This window comes from Chelonia mydas, chromosome 1 (assembly GCF_015237465.2).
Source record: "Chelonia mydas isolate rCheMyd1 chromosome 1, rCheMyd1.pri.v2, whole genome shotgun sequence".
Classification (NCBI taxonomy): domain Eukaryota; kingdom Metazoa; phylum Chordata; order Testudines; family Cheloniidae; genus Chelonia; species Chelonia mydas.
In genome coordinates, this window is record NC_057849.1 from 40,717,857 (window position 1) to 40,737,388 (window position 19,532).

Here is a 19,532-nt window from a genome sequence, read left to right on the forward strand (position 1 = left end):
TGGCTATTCTTGTTCGTAGCTTCTAAATTTAATCAAAAGACGACTAAAAATTCAATACTTGCCTAATGCTACCTTTCCACACAACTGCAGTAAGGATGTTAGCTGATCATGAATCAGAAGAAAGGTGACTTCTACACAGTTGTGTCAACAAATCTATAAAGATGTATGAAAAAATTGAGAACCCCTGTAACTAGAGAAAAGAAAAGGAGTACTTGTGGCACCTTAGAGACTAACCAATTTATTTGAGCATAAGCTTTCGTGAGCTACAGCTCACTTCATCGGATGCATTCAGTGGAAAACTGAATGCATCCGATGAAGTGAGCTGTAGCTCACGAATGCATCCGATGAAGTGAGCTGTAGCTCACGAAAGCTTATGCTCAAATAAATTGGTTAGTCTCTAAGGTGCCACAAGTACTCCCTTTCTTTTTGCGAATACAGACTAACATGGCTGCTGCTCTGAAACCTGTAACTAGAGGTCTCTTCTCATCCAAGTAGTTCTATCATTTAGAAACCTTATCTAGAGTGACAAAATCTGTACTAATCAAGAAAGTGCATGAATGAGTTTGAATAAGGACACTGTGACAGATATTCCAACCACATGCAGTATACGTGGGGACTATTTTATCAACTTGATGAGACTTATCTGTATTGTTATGATACTATCGTATCCCCTTTATACATTGTACCTACACATTTTATATATCTTTGTGGACTAGAGATTGTATTCTTCTTCCTGCGGGAGGGTTACTGCATCTCCTCCAGGAACTCAGGCTATGTCTACACTATCACTTATGTCAGCAAAATTTATGTTGCTCAGGGGTGTGAATATTCCACTCCCTTGAGCGACATAAGTTACATTGGAGTAAGTGTTAGTGTGCACAGGGCTATGTTGCCGACACAGCTTCTGTCATTTGTGGAGTGGTTTTTTTATGTCGAAGGAGAGCTTCACTACATGTGCTGCAACCCACAACTTAAATATGTGTGAACAAGGTTAACAAAATAAGTTTAAACAAACTTTTCACATGTAGGTAATGCTGCATCACTATTATTTTCTAGAAGGGAGGTATCGTATTTTTAAACAATTTGCCAGTTTCCACACCTGATAATCATAAATTTTCCCTTTTTTATATCAAATGTTAAAAAAGACCATTCTAGGAACATACCATTCAAGATTTAACCCAAAACATACAGACATTTCAACAAAGAAAAATAGTTACAAGACCAAAAAAAGTTAAGTTTTGAACTAGGCATGTGGCCTTCAAAGTCTATAGCTCTCAGCATTCAACATTCCATCTTAATCCAAATATCCAGATCACATCAGAAACTAGAATCTGCATTTCCATACAAAAGAGCAGGTTGGAAATACTTTGACCTCTCTTGTAATGTGTTTTTCTTGCTTAGAGCACAAAGCTAAAAGCTTTCACTGAAGTACCAGATTTGAGGTGCAGCCTCTCACACACTTACGTGTATCTTCTCTATTTAATGCTTGTTCAAGCTGCTCAGCCTCTTTCTCCAAAGTGACAGCTAAAGTACGCAGTTTGCTGAAGAAACTTCCTGTCACCTCCATGATGAAGAAAATCACTAGAGAAAACAAGGCAAACACCTATCAGCAACTTAATAGTTAACATTTACATAGGCCATCTCTTGCACCAGCTACCCAGAGCTAACGAACTACAGCATGAAGCACAGCAGTGGAGTATGAGGGGAAATTTTACTCACGAATACCACAGGAAAACCGTACTCTTACAAAGTGCCATAAGTGATTTCAAGAGACAAGGTGGGTGAGGTAATATTTTTTATTGGACTAACTTCTGTTGGGGAGAGAGACAAGCTCCAGGTCCTGAAGAAGAGCTCTGTATAGCTTGAAAGCTTGTCTCTCTCCCCAACAGAATTTGGTCCGATAAAAGTTATTACCTCACCCACCGTGTGTCTCTAATATCCTGGGACTGACTGACATGGCTACAAACTACACTGCATATAAGTGGCTTAAGGTCATCTCTGAAAGATGCAACTGTATAGAACTCCATATATCCACTAAGACAGGGGGTACCAAAGTGTGAGCTTGTTGGAAATGGGATGCCAAAAAACTAAAAAGTGTTTCAGTCTCAAATGAACAGACGTTGCATGCAGTGCAGAGCTCCAGAATACGCCCATGAAACAAAATGCACTCTCCTGGCCATATTGACCCATGATGGTGAATAACATCACCAGCCACGCTGGCATAAAGTTCTACTTAGCAGTGTATTTGCACTGAGGCTGGGCAGATGGGTGCTGTACTCTCATGTGGCACCAAGCTGGCTGGGTTCCTGCTATGCCTAGCCTTAGATTGTACCTGTGATGCTGTATACTAAGGAAGATAACTAGTTACACTAATACAGTGACCACTGTTACAAATTGCTATAAATCCTGTACAAAGTATGTCATGTATCAATGGAAAAGTTATATGTTTAGTATGATTATTCTGTTTAAATCCAGGTATCGTCATTGTATCTGAAGTTATGAAATAGGCAGTCCTTGACTTTACGACGTTCGACTTACGATGAATGGCACTTACGTTTCTGAATTGACACCCTGAGTCAACTTACGACAATTGGTTTTGACTTTACGACGCTCGGTCCCACAATGGAGTGTATTGCAGTTCCGAGTTACAATGCAATTTACAAGAACCAATTGTGTCATAAGTCTGAGGACTGCCTGTATTATACAACCCCAGGAGGGGGGCCAGAAGCCTGAGCCCACCTGAGCCCCACTGCCCCGGGTGGGGTGGGGGCAAAGCCCAAGCCCTACCGCTATGGGTAGGGCGGGAAGTGGAAGCCCAAGGGCTTCAGCCCCATACAGGGGGCCTGTAACCTGAGCCCCACCACCCAGGGCTAAAGCCCTCAGGGTTGGGCTTCAGCCCTGGGCCCCAGCAAGTCTAAGCCAGCCCAGGCGACCCCATTAAAATGGGGTCACGTCCCACTTTGGGGTCCCGACCAATAGTTTGAGAACCGCTGGGCTATGTGTTTGTATATCAAGTATGTTTTGCTCTTGGGTGACACCCACAGGGCAAATTTACATCCATACTAGCCATCCCTGTGCTGATGGGCCACTGAAGAGACTCAGCTCACTCAGTGAGCCTCTCCTGGAGACATTTCAGAAAGCACCAGACAATGGCTGCCTCATGGTTCAGTGAGGCATGAAGGACATGATCTAAGACTCCCTCTTTTTGCCAGTAACTTTCCAGGCACATGGGCTGAGGGTATAAAATAGGAGCCTGTGACATCACTGTTTTGTCTTCTTTCTTGCTCCACTGCTCTAGATTGTGATTTCTAATAAGTAACCTTTGGAAAAACACTGATGATCCCCAATCTTTTTAGGTGATCCAGGGAGTTTTATTGCACGCTAGCAGAATCACCATCTCTGCTATTATCCTGACCTACAGACTCTGAAATCAACTGTATGTTTCCTTTAACCATTTAATAACTCTCTTCTTTTCTATTAACAAACAGTTTTTAGTTCAGTAAAGGTATTGCCTGCAGTGTGGTATTTGGTAAGATCCTAAAAGCATATACTGAGCTGGGGAAGGTGGCTGGTCCATTGGGATTGGAAGAACTTCATATGTGATTTCTAGTTTTAACAATCATTCATCACAAAAATCCAGTTGTCTGGGTGGTAAGTCGGAGACTGGAATGCCTAAGGAAACTGTGTTTTGGCTTCTTGATAACTAGGTGGTGGTACAGGAGTCACTGTTGTTAATTGGTTTGGTGAAATCTTATTCTAGAATATACCACCAGTTAGGGGCGTGTCTGCTGTTTCTGGCAGTCTCAGTGGTGACCCATACCAAACACAGTGACAGTACCAAACTGCACAGCTTGAGCTACTGAGGTGAACTTACGAAGTTCCATGTCATGCTGCTAGTGCTCCTCTCACCCAAAAAAAGACACATACAGGGACAGCTCAGAGCAGCTGCAAAACCTGCAGCTGCAGAGAACTCTGACAGCAAAGGGCTCCCACACAGAAATCCACTGTAGAAGCCACAACAGGGCTGGAAGACTAGGGACCCATGGGAAATTTCCTCCTATCCCCCCCCAGGGGAATTGGGCAGGGGGAGGGAGAGAAGGGTGGTCAGCAAATAAAGGCTGGCTATAAAATTAAGGAAAGCCACCTAGCTCTCCTGCTAAAGAACTAGCTGGCTGCAATTCCAGCCTCCTCCCAGCAGGGGGAACAGCTGTGCAATTTAGGCAGCAACTGTAGACAGGGGCCCAGCTTGGAAGGTGTTGAGAAGGAAGGCAAGCTTCAAGAGGGCAACATGTCCCGATAAAATCCCCACTTCCAACCAAACCTCCCCCATCAGAGTCCTCTGCCGTTTTACCCCCTTCTCACGAATACCTTTTTTTCATTTTCTGTATTGTCCTTGCCTTACATTTCATTCAGAGGGAAGCCAAGGGGACTTTGGCTCATGTTTACCAATAGGCCAGATGAGAATTAGCAGGAATTTAGTTTAAATGTAAATTAGACAAGTTAAAGTCAAGCCATCGACAGCAGTCCAGCAGCACATAGGGGGCATGGATCAGCACTGACATCGCAGTCCCTGTTAGTACCCAGCCTGGGGAAGCTAATGAGCCAACCAGTGGACCCAGTTCGGTGATGAATCCTAGTCACGTGCCACCTGAGGCGGGTTATGCGTAGGCGAAGAAGAAAAAGCCACACAGATGAGGATGTCAGGTACGACCCATTTCATGGGTGTTTCTCAAGCTACAAGACACACAGTACTAGCGGCAGCGCCACAGTGTTTCTTTTTGACAGACTGTCTAGAAAGCGGAGGTGTTTAAAGAGGTTATTATAATCACACATTTAATGCTTCCTGAGGCATTTATTTTACTGAGTCCATAAGTACTTAGGGCAATTAAGGCGCCCCAATAAACGCACCCAGAGAGGAGCAATGTGCACGTGGCATTTCACACACCAGTTGCGGGAGAGGGGCCTGGGAACGCTCACAGCGGGCAATGTCCTGGGATTTGTATCTCTGCAATGACAGCGAATCCAGAGGTTTCAGCCCTTACACCCAGGCCCCTTTGCCCTCCGGATGCCAGTGGTATGCTCGATAGGGACACTGCCCGACCGGGCGGCACGCAGTATCAGAGATGGTGGGGGCGCACCAAGGTATGGCGCGAATTAAAGTAGTTTCAGAGCCCTGCAGAGGGGGCTCGGCGAATGCAATACCCCCCCGCCCCCCACACACACCCCCCCAGCCTATGTCTGTGGGGGAGCTCAGGTAAGGCAATAATCCCCCCTCCCCCGCATGTATCTGTGTGGGGGGGAGCGACTCCCCTAATGCAGTCACACCCACCCCTCCCCTCCGCGCGTATGGGTGGGGGAGCCAGGGCTCAGCTAACGACCCCGCCGGGCCCCAGCACTCCCCCCCTCGCCGTGTCTGCGCCCGCGCCGGTCGGACTGTCTCCCGGCTTAGCTCGGCGGCAGTAGGGCCCGGCAGCCCGGACACAGGGCAGAGACGAGGCGCCCCAGCCCCACCCGACAGCGCGCGGCAGAGCCGTTACCCGCCGCCGCCGCTCTCGGTTTGCTCGCTCGGCTCTGTCCCTTGCGGCTGGAACAGAAACCAAAACACCCGCCGCCGCCGCCGCGCGCTGTGTTTGAAAGCCCGAGCAGAACCAACCCCATTGGGCGCGGCCGGGCCCCGCCCCTCCCGCTGAGGCGCTCCTAGTCTCGCGATAGAAGCGCGCGTCGGCGGCCCGTGTCGCGCTCGCGCTGGGACGACCCCGCTTAGCCCTTGGGGTAGCTACGCCGTTGCCGTCTCGTCCGCGGCCCACGCGGAAGTGACCGGGCTGCGGTGACCGAAGCCGGTGACCGGGGGGCTGGGGCCGGCGGTGAGGCTCGTGGGGCCGGACCTCGCCTTAGGGTAAAGGGCTCCAAGCGCGGACAGCCCCGGGCCTGCCACTCCCTAGCTCGCGCGGCCCGGCCTGTGCCAGCCCGCAGCCATCCCCGCTGCCTCCTACGCGGCTGCGCCCCCCACGGGGAGCCCTGGCCCCCGGCGTGATGCCCCGCAGCTCCGGCTCGGCGGGCGAGTAGCCCGCCCCGGCCGGGCCTCCTGAGCCCCGGCTTCCCCTGCCTCCGGGCGCTTAACGCGTGGCCGCTGAGCCGCTCTGTGGGCGGGGTCCTAGTCGCACGGCGCCGCGGGGAGCGTAACCTGGGCCCCCGCAAGCGATGCGACTCAGCGCCGCGGGGTGCAAGGCTACGCCCGGGGCTCGCGTATCCCGCCTGGGGGCCGCCCGCGTGCCAGAAGCGGCGACTCCGGCGAGGATTTAAGGGGGGCAGCGAAGCAGTAATTCAAGATGAGCGCCTAGTGTAATGCTGTGGCAGAGCGGGCTGCTGCAAGCTTTGAACGTGTCAATGCCCCTTTCCCGGCATTGGGGAGACTGATACTGGAATCTAGTTCAGGGGCCCCCATAGTCAAAAAGTTATTGGAGAGGATGCACAGAGGCAAAAAATGATGAAAGGGTGGGGAAAAGTGCCTTACAGCTAGAGACTTAATGTTTAGCTAAATTAAAAATTAATAAATAAATTAAAAATCAGGAGGTGAGTTGATGGTATTTTCTCCCTGTAAAGGTACTTACACACCACCAGGTACTAAAAAGTTCTTTTACAAGAACCAAAGAGTGGAAGGTAATGCTGGACAAATATACATTAGAAATAAGGCATATAATAAACAGGGAGGATGATTAACCATTGGCTCTACCACAGAAAGTGGTGGATTATATGTCTGTCTTCACATTAAGACTGTCCCGGATGCCTTTCTGGAAAACATGGTTTAGTCAAACAGACGTTATTGGCCTGTATGCAGGGATAACTGGGTAGCCTGTGTTGTACAGGAGATCAGATTAGAATATCTAATGATCCATTTTGACCTTTAAAAAAAATCTGTGAAACGCTGATGCATCCATCACCATAGAATCCGTCTGAATGCTGGTTATTTCATGGTGGCAAGTTGGTAAATGTTCAGCTTTGTAACACTTTACTCTAATGGAGTGTTTCACAGATTCCAACCAGCGTGTTGGACAGGTGTGTCCTGGAATTTTTTGAAAAAGTAAATGTGAGAACAAGGAGTGTGGGGGAAAGCTGCCTTCTGACTGGCTGTTTGTCTGTCTCACTGCCCTACCTCCTTCAGGGGCAGAGCAACCAATCAGAGCTCAATCTCCCTCTCTTCTACTCTCCCCTCCTCTGCCCTTTCTCTCCTGCAGCCATTGGCCGGTGGAAGAGCCCCTGGAGCTCAAGGTGTGCTGCTGCAGAGTAAAGGTTGGGAAAGGCAGAGAAAAGGCTGTTCTAATAGCTTAAAAGTGTTTTGAGCAAGTGTTTTAATTGTACAGAAACTTGTGTTATTTCTAAGATGGCTTTAATGATTCATAATAAATTAAAAAGCTTATATATAATCTTATTTATTTTAAGGTAATGTTTCTGACCACAGCACTGCTCAGAAAAAGGATTCCTGGGAAACAATGGATTGGAAAATACAGAAGACCAAGAGTGGTTACTCTTTCAATGAAGCGTTCAATGATTCAAAGGCTGGAAGTTGAAGCCGAGAATGAATATTGGCTGAGTCGACCATACATGACACGAGAGCAGGAATATAAACATAATGAAGAGCGGAGACTTGCAAAATGGGAGACCTTTAAAAGCCAGTTGATATCTAAATTTCCTGAACATAGATATGTTGCGGATCATTTAAACCACTTGAATGTGACTAAAAAATGGACACAGTCTTAAATCTGTTTACTTTTTGGCATGTTTGCAGTGGTCTACCATCTGATTTGTTGCAGGCTGTTCAATACCTGTTATGGAAAATTTTGTACTGGGTATAAAAATGTGGGGATAAGGATGTGAATCAGATGAACATTTGTCTTCTGTTAATATATGTAGAGTTAATGACATTAAAATCAAGCATACAGGGAAAAATGTGAGGTTTCTTTCCTTAATCTTAGCTCACTACACAGTGAAAGCTTTCCATGCATCTCCAGTGTATGTCTATCTTCTGTTATAAAGAAGGGGTTTTGTATAGGGCCATGCTGCATTTGGGCAGTGGGAGTTGCTGTAAGGCAATTGCTATTGGGTAATGGGAGTTGGGCAGGGTCAGTGTAAACAAGTATTTTTCTTCACTAGTTTCCTCCTCAAAATTGGGGGAAAAGCAACCTTAGTAAATTACCCAGTATTATTGCTGGCATTTTCCTACCAAGTCACTCAGCTTTATTATGAAATGAACATGAATAACTGATGTGGGCATGAGGTGGTCTGATTATGCTAGTCTGGGCAGATTGATATGTAAGAATAATAGTATCTGTGCCAAAAAAATTCTCCAGATTAAAAAATAATCTGGAGAAACAAAAGGCATTGAGGCCATGTTTAGTATTAAGAGTTTCTCATAACTAAATGTAAGGATTTAGTCATACTTATGGGTATGTTTTATTTGACCCATCTCTTCCCAGAACAGCATCCCATGGTCAAGGAAGCCAAAGTCCTCTTGTCAACACCATCTATGCAGCAGTGCATTTATATCCAGGATGTATGTGTCCCTGCCCGGGCCTTTACTCTCAACTAGGAGGATGTATGAGAACACTATCTGCACATGCAACTTCTTCCCCCTCACTCCCACAGCCTTGTAGGCATAGTCCTTTCACATATTTGCTTTCATGGTGTTGCTGTCTGGTCTGGTTTTCCTTAACTTGGATTACAAATGCTCCAGGGCAGGGATTCTTATATTGTGTGAACCCATTTTTTTTCTACAGTGAATTTTACTCGTGAAATTTTTGGGCATTCTGTGCCAAAAAATTAAAAATTCTGCACACTATTTTAAAATTTTTCAAACTTTGTCAATAAATAAATGTAGAGGCTCCAGCATGGTAGTGGGGAGCACAGGCCACTGGCTGTATTAAGGTGGGAGATCACCCTGTAGCCTCCCCACCCAGGACATGGACTCAGTGGTGAGACCGCACTCAACCCTGACACAGCACAAGGCCGGGGCCTGTGCCAGAAACACCCTGGGGCCCTGCTCCTCTGCACCAGGAGTGGGGCAGGCACAATCCAAGTATGGAAGGGCTCTGGGTGTGGTGAGAGGATTCTCTGTGGGACAGTCTGGGTGCAGGCAGTTCAGTAGGGGGATCTGGATGCAGAGGCTTTTGGGTGGTGGGTTCCAGGTGTAGGGGCAATGGGACTCAGCAGGGGGATCTGGGTGCTGTGGGTGCTTGTAGGGGGTCTAGGTGCAGCTAGTTAGGGGTCAGTGGCAATGGGGCTTGGATGTGGGGGCTCAGGGTAGTATGGGGGGGGCTCACTGGGGTTTGAGTGCAAGGAGCTCTGGGGGGTGGTCTGGGTGCGGGGGGGGTCTAGATGCAGGGGTTGAGGTTCAGTGGGGGGGGGGGGGGAGTCAGGGTGTACAGTGTGAGGCTTGGCAGGAGTGTCTGGGTATGGGAGGGCCAGCTTCCCCATATAGTGACCCCTGCACCTGAGGAGTGATGGGGGCAGGATGCTGAGCTTCCTGCAGCTGGGGGAGGTTGCTAGGGGTGGGTCTGACAGCCCCAGCCACTCCTTGCAGGGGGTGTCCCATCTGCTTCTGCCTCCAGCCCAGCTGGGACTAGCAGCCAATCCTGGCTCAGGGTAGGAGCCGTTGACTGGGGTGTCCCCAGCCCTGTGGTGATTCATGTCTCTGTCAGTTGCTCCAGGTGCCAGAAATGATGTACCTGTGCAACTAGGGAGTGGTGCGTGACTGCTCTTGCAGCTTCCCTGTCAAAGTCATTTTTCGGCAGGGAAGCAAAAAAATCTTCAGGGGACATGAATTCTGCACACATGCAGTGGTGCAGAATTACTCCAGGAGTATGAATTTAAATGACCACTATTACTAAACTTTAATTACTATTTGTTATGTTGTTATAGTACCTGAAACACCAGCTGATACAAAGGCCAAATTGTACTATCTCTTCATAATGACCCTAGTACTGGCAAGGGGCACAATAAACTAACTAGTATAAGTAGCTGAAAGCCATCATACACTTCCTTTTAAAATTGAGTTTGTATTTCAGAATCAACCTGTTTAGTTTAATGTACAACAGCTGACCTATTGGTATATTTTCTTTCATAGGGATAAAATTCTGTTCAAGAGGAAACAAAACTAATCTTCAGTTGGACTAAACGGTGTCACAAAATAAGCCTCCAGATGCTTAAGTTACACCCTCCCTCCCCCCAAAAAAGTGAAACAGTTGTTTTGAGTACCCTGTAGAAAATAGATTTGAGCTACCCTTGAACTATTCTGAATGCATATTTGTTTTAATTCTCTATAGTGGCAGCTCTGACTCTGAAATTTCAGAACCAGATTTTCCTTTAGAGAGATCAGTATGATGATTAAAACAGGATGGGTCAGAACTAACAGTTACCATGTTGTCATTTGCTCTTGTTTTGGACTGTAAACCCTGTGGGGCAGTGTGTCTTATCGGTACGGTAAAGCACACCATGCATATGCCTGCCTCTAACAAAATTAGGAGAATTTTGTCTTCACTTTACAAAATGTTTTAGCTTTCCATCAACAGGTCAAACAAGCTTCCCTCGCCGCCACATAAATGCAAGCTTAAACAGTTTATTTTCAGAATATTTCACATTCTTTATTTAGTCACTTTTGCATTCAGTGAGGTCGTGTCATAACTTAATATTTTACCACTTGGGAAAAGAGGGCCCCAAAAGGTGCAAGTTTTGCCTAAACCGTGAATTGTAATTTAGATAAAATATGTAGGTCTGAACTTTGATTTACAAAAAGTCTGAATGCAAACATTCAACATTAAGTAATAACCTAAGAGTACAGTGGTGGAAAATAATACACATATGGAGAAGTTACAAGGTATGATTAAAATATGAAGGAACTCAGGCAGAATTTGTTTGTTTTTTGTATATTTCATTAATTTATAAAAGCCCATTTAAAAAAACCACTTCGAAGTATTAAACTATAAATGGCAACATGTTTTCTTTGTGCATAGGAATGTTCCTACCGGCAACATACAAAAAATACAATAAGTGTCATTTATTACATATTTATTCTTGTATAATTAACTTCAGAGACTCAAACAATTAATTGCAAGTGTATGCAGCACACTGAAAATAACTACATGGAAGTAAGACATTTGCAGACACCCAGGATTTTGCCATTACAGTGCAATGTAGATGACATGCCCACTGGCAAATACAGGAGCTGCAGAAATAACCCAGGGATATTTATTTCACAATTTAAATGGGGCAAATTCTTAATAAAGGACTAGCATACATGAGTTTTATCTATTCTCTGTCTGAACCAGAACACAGACTGATCCTAAAAATATTACCGTGAAATCTGATTTTCTTAGAATACCTGACTAGAGCTGATGCAGCAGGAAGAGCTCAACAGAGGTATGTTGAGCACTTAAGTATATTGTAACCTAAATAATGTAAACAGTATGAAGTCTGCTGGTCACCATTAACTCTTTGGTGCCAGCAAGCAGGAGATCCTGATACTCATTCCCCAGCACATTTGCATGGGTGCTATGCATTCATCTGAGTTTCTGCTGGTAAATCTCATCTTCTGAAAACCAAGTAATTAAAACAATCTTGTAAACATGGTCAGATTCTGCTACCTATTAGAGACAAGATTCAAGTAACCTCTGCAAAAATCACTGTTTTATTGAGTCTAACCTAAAACAAATTTTATCATTAATGTTAAGATGCACTATAACTACATTCTGCATTTTCATTACAGATTATGACAGCTCTACACTAAAGAAAAATACACATACAAAAAGCTGTCCCTACATACAAAATAAATGGATAGAAATGAACTTAGTAAACATTTTCAGTATTATACTAAACTTTACATACTGCAGCTTCTCTTTGGTATCAAATTAGTGATACTGACAAGATGCCCTGTGTGTTCAATATCTAATTACATTTCAGGTATGGTGAACAATGGTTCCTGGGTGATCTGTTTACAGATATTTCAGTAATTGAAATATCTGGAGTCTTTTTAAATGGATGGCTGAATCCCTAAAAGGTTGCCTGGGTTCCACAAACTATACTGTAATGTAAAACTTCGTATTCAGAAGATACTTTCGAATTTGGTTGGTTGCTGCTCAAACTGAAGACTGACTATACTAGCCTTATCCTTCATTAGACACTCTGGCAATAGAAATTAATTGTTACTTACAAATGCTACTTCCATTCCACTCTTGGGGTTCTACTGAGCTGAAACTGCAATGCTTCAATGATGCAGAAAAATGTCCACAAAAAATTACTATAAACATGCTAAAAACTGTTTCAAGCATGAATTTAGACTTGAATAGTACCTGAAAAATTTAGATACTTAAAACTCAAAGAAGTGCAAGTGTTAGTGTGCCTAATTCTGACATATACTGTACTAAGAGTAGCTTGTTACCTATGCATGCCACACAGTTTGGGTATGCTTACTAACACATTAGAGTGTACTTTCTTAAATCAGACAGCTAAAAACTTTAGTAATGTCAAAAGATTTCTTCTAGAATTACCTAGTAAAAATCAGTCAGCGGAAGTCTGGGATCAAAGATTACTTTTTATAAACTACTGATGTCAAATTCTGAGATAGTATTCTAAGAATTTAGTTGATAAGAGATAGCATGTCTCTTTTTCTACAGTCATCATACAAATTTGCGAAGAATCAGAAGACCACTATTTAAAACAGTCTGATTATGTGGTACAAATTGTATATGCAGCTATTGTTACATAACCAAAAGCATTCCAAATTGAATTCAATTCTCTAACAGATTCATTTGTTTCATCTTTCCCCCTTAAGGGTACTTCTTTACCATCTTAAGGATTCAGAAATGGGAGGAAACCCTTACACAGGAAGAGAGAAGAGCTTTATGTCAAGCTTTTGCCCTCAAACTGGGAGTTCAAAGCATACTACATATATGCAATACAAAATAGCTTTAAGAAACATTAAGCTCACTGATTCTAATGGTACCAATATACTCCAGCAACCAAATAACTGGAATATTATTTGGGGCTGCATAGTGGAGGGATCTGAAGGCTTAAGCATTGGAACTGCCAGTCTACTGCTGCGGCAGCACTGTAACGTGGCTTGTGTGGTTGCGGCAGAGTGCTGGGAAAGAGCTCTCCCAGCACTCCAAAAACCCACCTCCATGAGGGGTGCACTCCCAGCGCTGGTGCACTGTCTACACTGGCACGTCACAGCTCTGAAACTTGCTGCGCTCGGGGGGGGGTGTGTGTTTTTTTCACACCCCTGAGCGAGAAAGTTGCAGCGCTGTAAATTGCCAGTGTAGACAAGCCCTTAGTTGTCATCTCAGTATTTCTGTACTTGCACATATGGAACAGCTTTTATAAAACACAATTCAGTACTCGCTATAATCACATTGTCTCAAGAACACATCCACTGATCCTGAATGGGTGGGGTTCCCTTGATGCAGTGACGGGAAGTCTCTGAGTGGTTGAATAGAAAGGCCTGGGCTGAAAGGACTTGCTCAGTAGGTTGCTCTCACAGATTGTCCTGCCTCTGTAACGCAAAGCGTGGAAGCAGTGAGTTTAACACTCCACTCAGCAGCAAAACAGCTTCTCCCCCGCCCCATCTCTTTCTCTCTTGCCAAAATTTATTTTTATTCCTGGCTCTCTCCCCTTCTGCCTTTAATTCACTTTCCTTCACTCTTGCCTATGCATGGTGAACTGCCAATAGGGTTGCTCTCCAAATGACGGCCCTGAAGATTTGATCCTGTTTCAGGTGCTGTACCTGTTGTATACCCAGAGCCTCTATGTCAGTTCTCAAAAAAAGACAGCAAAGGTGACCCCCTGTATCAGAGAGATGCACCACTTTGGCCAGTGGATACTATTTAGTTCTATGAGCCCATAGCTGGGCACCCTTTAAGATCAGTTTCATGGTATTTCCTTTCCATCAATATGGTCTTTTTTGTGGCAATCACTTCTCTAAGAAGGGTGAGCTGAACCAGGGGACTCTTTGTTGAACCACCCAATGATGTTTTACATCCTGTAAAAGTGGCCTCAGATACCATCTGCTCTTACATCCAAGTACAACTACTCCTTCACCAGAATCAAGAGTGTGCTACTCTCATACTAGTCTTACCCAAAACGTCAGAAAAACTGGCATACTCTGGCACTAAAAATCTATCTATATCTGTATCTAGATCTATATATCAGGAGCACCAGTTCTGTACGGAAGTCTCAATTCATCATTAATGGCTCACCTGAGATGCAGAGGAAAGAATGCTCCCAAAGAAACTATTGCTCACTGGAAACCACACACGGACATTTGGCTTAATCTCTGAGGGCTTGTCTGTACGCAGCTTTTGTACTGCTTTAAATTGTATCAGTTTAGAAGCCAATATAGTTAAATTGGTGTTACCCTCTAGTGTGGATGCAATTATACTGGTATACTAAACAGATACCATTAACGCAGTGTTTTTAGACTCTTAAAGGCAGTACTGTTAAGTAGGAAAGCTTGCCACAGTAGAGACCTAGGTTCTATTCCCTGCTCTGCCAGAAATGACCCTCTGCACCGTCTTCGATCTTCAATTAGCTCACCTGTAAGATGCAGGGGGAAATACCCATAGTCATGTTTTCTGCAGTGACAGCTTGGGGTGTTTCACAGCCCTTAACACCCGTCAGTGGAAGAGGGGAGATGAAATCAGGGTCTTCTGGTTCTCAATCCAGTGCAACTTTCCCCTAGCCATAGGACATTTTGATGGGGCAATCTCTCTTTCCAAACCTAACATGCTGATTGCTAGAATTTGGTGACTTTGTTTTTTTATTTTCAGTTAAGCAGAAGTTGCCAATATTTGAGACGGGCTGAAAGATTTCACGGAAAAGTGGTTAGTAGCTCAAAAGAAGGCACATGTTATTTTTTTGTGAATTCTGAAGTTAGTAGGTGCTACACTTTTTGGACAAAAGTAGTACAAAATTTGGAGAGACATTTTGCAAGACTTCTGAAAAGTGCAATTTTGGATAATTAATTTCCTTCCATAAGTACACTTGCTAGTGACCAGAGCATGCTTAAAAATTCTCAGATCCATTTCACTTTAAACAGTACTTGAAAATATAAAGGAGTAGGTACTGTTTTAACTCCAGAGAGGACTGTGAGAGCAAAATCCTGCCACAACTTTAAGCTTAGTGTTGCCATAAAACACACATTCGGTTTTGGAAGGAATCAGCCCAGGGACAAAGACATACAGGTTGGTCCCTTCAGCCCTGATGGACTGGAGGCAGCAGAGCAGTTGCAGTTTCAAGAGGACCCAATTGCACTTATTCAGGATCAGCAGATACCATATAGTGGAATAAAGAAATTGACAAGTAAGGGACATTTTTCAAGTTTGCTGGGTGCAATGTCAGTACCACCGAAAAATAAATATCATTAGTAGTCTTTTCTAAATAGGAGTAAGAAATGTGAATATGTTGTTTGCTGTGGGTCTCGAGCTTTGGATGGACTATATTCCCTACATAGGAAACACATAACTTGCCTTTCGTGAACAAGATAAAGAATTATGTAAAGTGCTTATTTCAGCTATTTTTCAGTCACTTCCACTTAAAATGAAAGTAAAAAACAGCAGACTAAAGCATACAATAAACTTCCAATGCATTCCTCAAATGCATGATCCAACATTTACATTTCATCACAGATACTTGAACTGTGTCTAAATGGTACTTTAGAGCCAACAATAAAAAAAACCACCTTCTGTCTTTATTAAAAAGCTAAAGCAAATATAAAACGATGTTTATAAAGCATCAAGTGTTCAATATAAAAAGCAGTAATCTCCTTCAGTTCCATTTTCTAATACAGTACAAAACTTACAATAAGATTTTTGCTGCCACTAGGATCTTGCTGCTCTGTTACTGCCTTGTACATCCCTTCTATACCCCTTAACAGAAAAGTGTACTAGTTTGTTAGCTCCTTTCTGGATTGACAATGTCTTGTATGTTGAGAGGCAACTGTAGGAAAAGTAAAATTGTTGTTTAGGTTACTATATCTAAATGGAAATTCACTTTACGGAGTTACATTCCTGATATGATTAAAGAAATCAAATTACTAGGGGGCCCAATCCTGAAGCAAACAAGTGGAGCCCAAGTGAAAGAGCTTTACTTGCTTGGCATTTTGCTGCAACAAAGCACGGCTGAAGGAAGGAGTCTTTAACCCCCACAGCACTACTGAGCCAGGATACAGGGGTAGTAAGCGTGTGATCAGCCACCACTGGGTAGTAGGAAAAGATGAAGATACATCGTGCTGCTCTTCCCTTACATGGTGTTTGGGCCACATGTAGCTACACTGTGGAGACTCACTGACCATGCTCTGTGTTTGTGGGCAACACATCCACTTTTCCCCTTTCTTGGTCCCCTGGAGATCTGCTATGGAAGTAACTTCTGCAGTGCACAGGAATATGGGATCTGCCTGCTTGGGTCTTGGCAGATCTATCCCCCCAAAGCAGCAATGCACAGTTTCTGCTCTGTTTGGGCTTGCTCACCCACGCAGGACACTTCAGGATTTGGCTCTTTTGTAGCAGTATATAAGTCAATGTTGCATAAATGCATATTAATAATCTTAAGGCATCTGTCTTACTTCCCTGCTCTGCAGCAGTGCTTCCAAGCGTCCATTGTACTGTACAAAAACAATTTCTCATAAATCTTCTTTAACATGTTCACACTGTTCCATTTTACTGAGCAACATCTTCCAAACAAAATTAATATTCAAGCACAAATGTGTCGCAGAAACCTAATTAAAGGAAATAAGTTAATTAGTGGAAGTGTAACATTAACTTTAATAAAAATGCAGATCAGTTTCTATTTAGGAATTATATCTACCTATCTTATAATTAGTTCTACAAATAAGATTTTAAAAACATGTAATTTCAAGCTCTCCTCCTAAGGTAAGGCCCTAATTCATAAAAGTACTTAAGCATGTTCTTATCTCTATTCAGGGCAACATTTAAGCACAAGCTTATGTGCTGTCCTAAGTAGCGCTGCTTTTCTGAATCAGTTGTATTCTCTTCCTACAACAGTTACCCAGCTTCCTGCAAAGGACCTCAGTCTCCCTATTTCTCCTGCTTTGGCAATCAGGGAAGTGCAATGTGGAACTTACAATACAGGACGCCAATAGATGGTCCCTCTAAATTCTCTTTAACAACATAAAATGGTACATCATAACTAACAACAAATAACAGTTTTGTGTCTGTATACAATCTGTTGCTCTTACAAATACCTTCTCATTGCATTTTCCTTACAGAATTCCACCAGCTTTTTTTAAAGTCACTATTACAATCTAAGTTAGTCATGGTAAATGTACCCAGGAAATACAGAGTTTTCATGTATGCAGCAGCACACCTCGTATTTCTCAAATATCAAAGAAGAAAAGTATATACAGAAACCATTTCATACACAGAAAAATAACATCACTGTCAATCTGAAGTGTGACTAAGCAGAGCCATTTGTTCTGTGTACAGAGATTGCTCACTGAAGCAGGATTTATCTCAGACCCACTGCTTTTCTGACTTCATAAGCAAGAGCAAGACAAAACAATACATTATTTAGGAAAAGCTACTCCAGAACATCGAGAAAGCATTTGCCTCTGCAGCAAGTTCCTTCCACTGGTGGGTAAGGCTGGAATTCTTTGGCCTGCTCGCAGACCAAACTGTGGGGAAGGGCTGAGTCATCTCAGCCCACAAATCCACTGTTACGGGGTTTTCACCTCCTATCCACTTCTCCAGTTCCATCCCCTCCTGCTGTTATGGCTCTGTCCCAGGAACCTCATGCTCAGCTCTACAAATGAGCCTCCAGTTCATTTATCCACTGGACTCTATCCTTAAATCTACTCTTGCTCAGGGAAGGCTGAACTGCGTTACTATCAGACCTTAATTACTTCTGAAGCAAATAAATCAGAGGATGGGACTATTAAGAGGCAAGGTTCTCTGCTGTTTAATCAGACAGAGGAAGAGACTAGCCATCCCCCATATTACTCTGCAGACAGAATGCTACGTAGAGCTACACCTCTAGCACTGCTGATGCACCGAAGAGAGAACTTTTTATTAAGAAGCTTTGAGAAGTTCTCCGAATTCACAGACTGGATATTTTATGGCTTCAGATGGCCAGAAGTAATTTATTTGCTGTTTCTGTGTAAAATAATCAATTACATTGATCTTACCTTTTTCTCATTGAGATAATTAGTCATTAACAGACTGAGATCAGCTTTCCAGTGAAACTATAACATGCTTTTTTGCACCTAAAAAGTGAAAGGATCACCATATAAAGTATATATTTCACAAGAGAACAGTGATAACAGTGTCACTGTCTTTAAACAACAAAGTTTACAGTGCTGCATATATTTGTCCCTCTCACCAACAGAAATTGGTCCAATAAAGATATTGGCTCACCCACCTTCTCTCTCTATTTTACAGAAGTAATTTGCCCTCCCTTTAAACCAAAGCACAAACCCATCCCAAACTAGAACATCCAGAACAGGAGACTAGAAAGTTGGAACTCTTCAATTTCCTTTCAGAGGAGCAGCCATGTTAGTCTGTATCCGCAAAAAGAAAAGGAGGACTTGTGGCACCTTAGAGACTAACAAATTTATTTGAGCGTAAGCTTTTGTGAGCTACACGAAAGCTTACGCTCAAATAAATTTGTTAGTCTCTAAGGTGCCACAAGTCCTCCTTTTCTTTTTTCAATTTCCTTAATGCACTAATCTGTTTTGGATTAGATTATGATGCACAAATTAGCCTCATTCTAGAAATAAAATATTGACTTGATTCCATTTGACAAATTTTCCACCCATTAATTTTTTTTTTTTTTTTTTTTTTTTTTTTACTAAACTTTATATTTCAGCTATGTTTTCCTAAGGGATTTTTAAAAGTATGATACCAGATGAAATGTGACCGTCTACTTCATAAATTCTACCTGATTTAACGTTTTCTTCTTCTGAGGCACCTTCCACCCACTGACTTTCATTGTCCAACAATCGATTTTGTGACTCACTGAGTGGCCTGGCAGGAAAGGGCTGACTGGCTCCAGAGCTGAAAACAGAGTACACAGAAGTACTGTCCGCAGTTAGATTTTGTAATAAGCATACAAGTCATAAGTTATTGAAAAATTTAATAAAATTCACTTAAAAGTAAAACAAAAAAACCAAACAGCCCAGGCAATGTAACTGGAAATTAAGTATATTTTTGCTCGTTTGAAACCTAATTCACATATAGACTTGCTTCAGTGAAAATAGCTTCTGTCTGGACTGGTTAAGGCCATTTACTATTCTCATGGGGAGAATGGAAAATTGGCCACTGAGGAATGCCTTGTTCAGAACTCCATGCTGCATTCATCTTGTGATTTCACCTACACGATTCCCATATAAATTACGAAAATAACGTTTAAGTTTAAGCAAGTTCCACAGGTTAGTTATGTTGCATAAAAGAAGTATATTTAATTTATTTTACAAAAGTTGGCTTTTAATTTCTCCAAAGCCCATCTACACTAGAAAACAGAACTGTTGCCAA

At 43.2% G+C, this 19,532-nt stretch overlaps 3 protein-coding genes across 10 annotated transcripts in view; 1 reads left to right on the forward strand and 2 right to left on the reverse strand.

Moving 5' to 3' along the window:
• SKA3 (spindle and kinetochore associated complex subunit 3) overlaps positions 1-5,770 on the reverse strand; it is a 26,837-nt gene extending 21,067 nt beyond the window's left edge. The window contains exons 1-2 of one of the 5 annotated variants that reach the window (XM_043530640.1): positions 5,654-5,770; positions 1,465-1,581 (exon numbers count right to left, since the gene is read on the reverse strand). In XM_043530640.1, coding sequence (XP_043386575.1) covers positions 1,465-1,567 — 103 coding nt within the window. In that variant the 5' untranslated portion in view covers positions 1,568-1,581; positions 5,654-5,770. Of the gene's footprint in view, positions 1-1,464; positions 1,582-4,908; positions 5,002-5,511 lie in introns of those variants that run through there. The other 4 variants (XM_037890987.2, XM_043530647.1, XM_043530635.1 and 1 more) reach the window with 4 other exon arrangements.
• On the forward strand, positions 5,727-7,947 carry MRPL57 (mitochondrial ribosomal protein L57). 2 transcript variants are annotated; one of them, XM_037891009.2, is made up of 2 exons: positions 5,727-5,864; positions 7,441-7,947. In XM_037891009.2, exon 2 carries the CDS (start codon positions 7,444-7,446, stop codon positions 7,756-7,758), a length of 315 nt encoding a protein of 104 aa, XP_037746937.1. In that variant the 5' UTR covers positions 5,727-5,864; positions 7,441-7,443; the 3' UTR covers positions 7,759-7,947. The 2 variants fall into 2 exon arrangements, with proteins under 2 accessions (XP_037746937.1, XP_037746928.1); XM_037891000.2 differs by having other exon boundaries at positions 5,759-5,896.
• Positions 7,948-10,611: 2,664 nt separating this feature from the next.
• ZDHHC20 (zinc finger DHHC-type palmitoyltransferase 20) overlaps positions 10,612-19,532 on the reverse strand; it is a 75,925-nt gene continuing 67,004 nt past the window's right edge. For all 3 annotated transcript variants that reach the window (XM_037891028.2, XM_037891019.2, XM_043530670.1), the window contains 3 exons: positions 18,940-19,055; positions 18,188-18,265; positions 10,612-16,762 (listed from right to left, as the gene is read on the reverse strand). In XM_037891028.2, the coding sequence (XP_037746956.1) occupies positions 18,228-18,265; positions 18,940-19,055 (154 nt within the window). In that variant the 3' untranslated portion in view covers positions 10,612-16,762; positions 18,188-18,227. The remainder of the gene's footprint in view (positions 16,763-18,187; positions 18,266-18,939; positions 19,056-19,532) is intronic.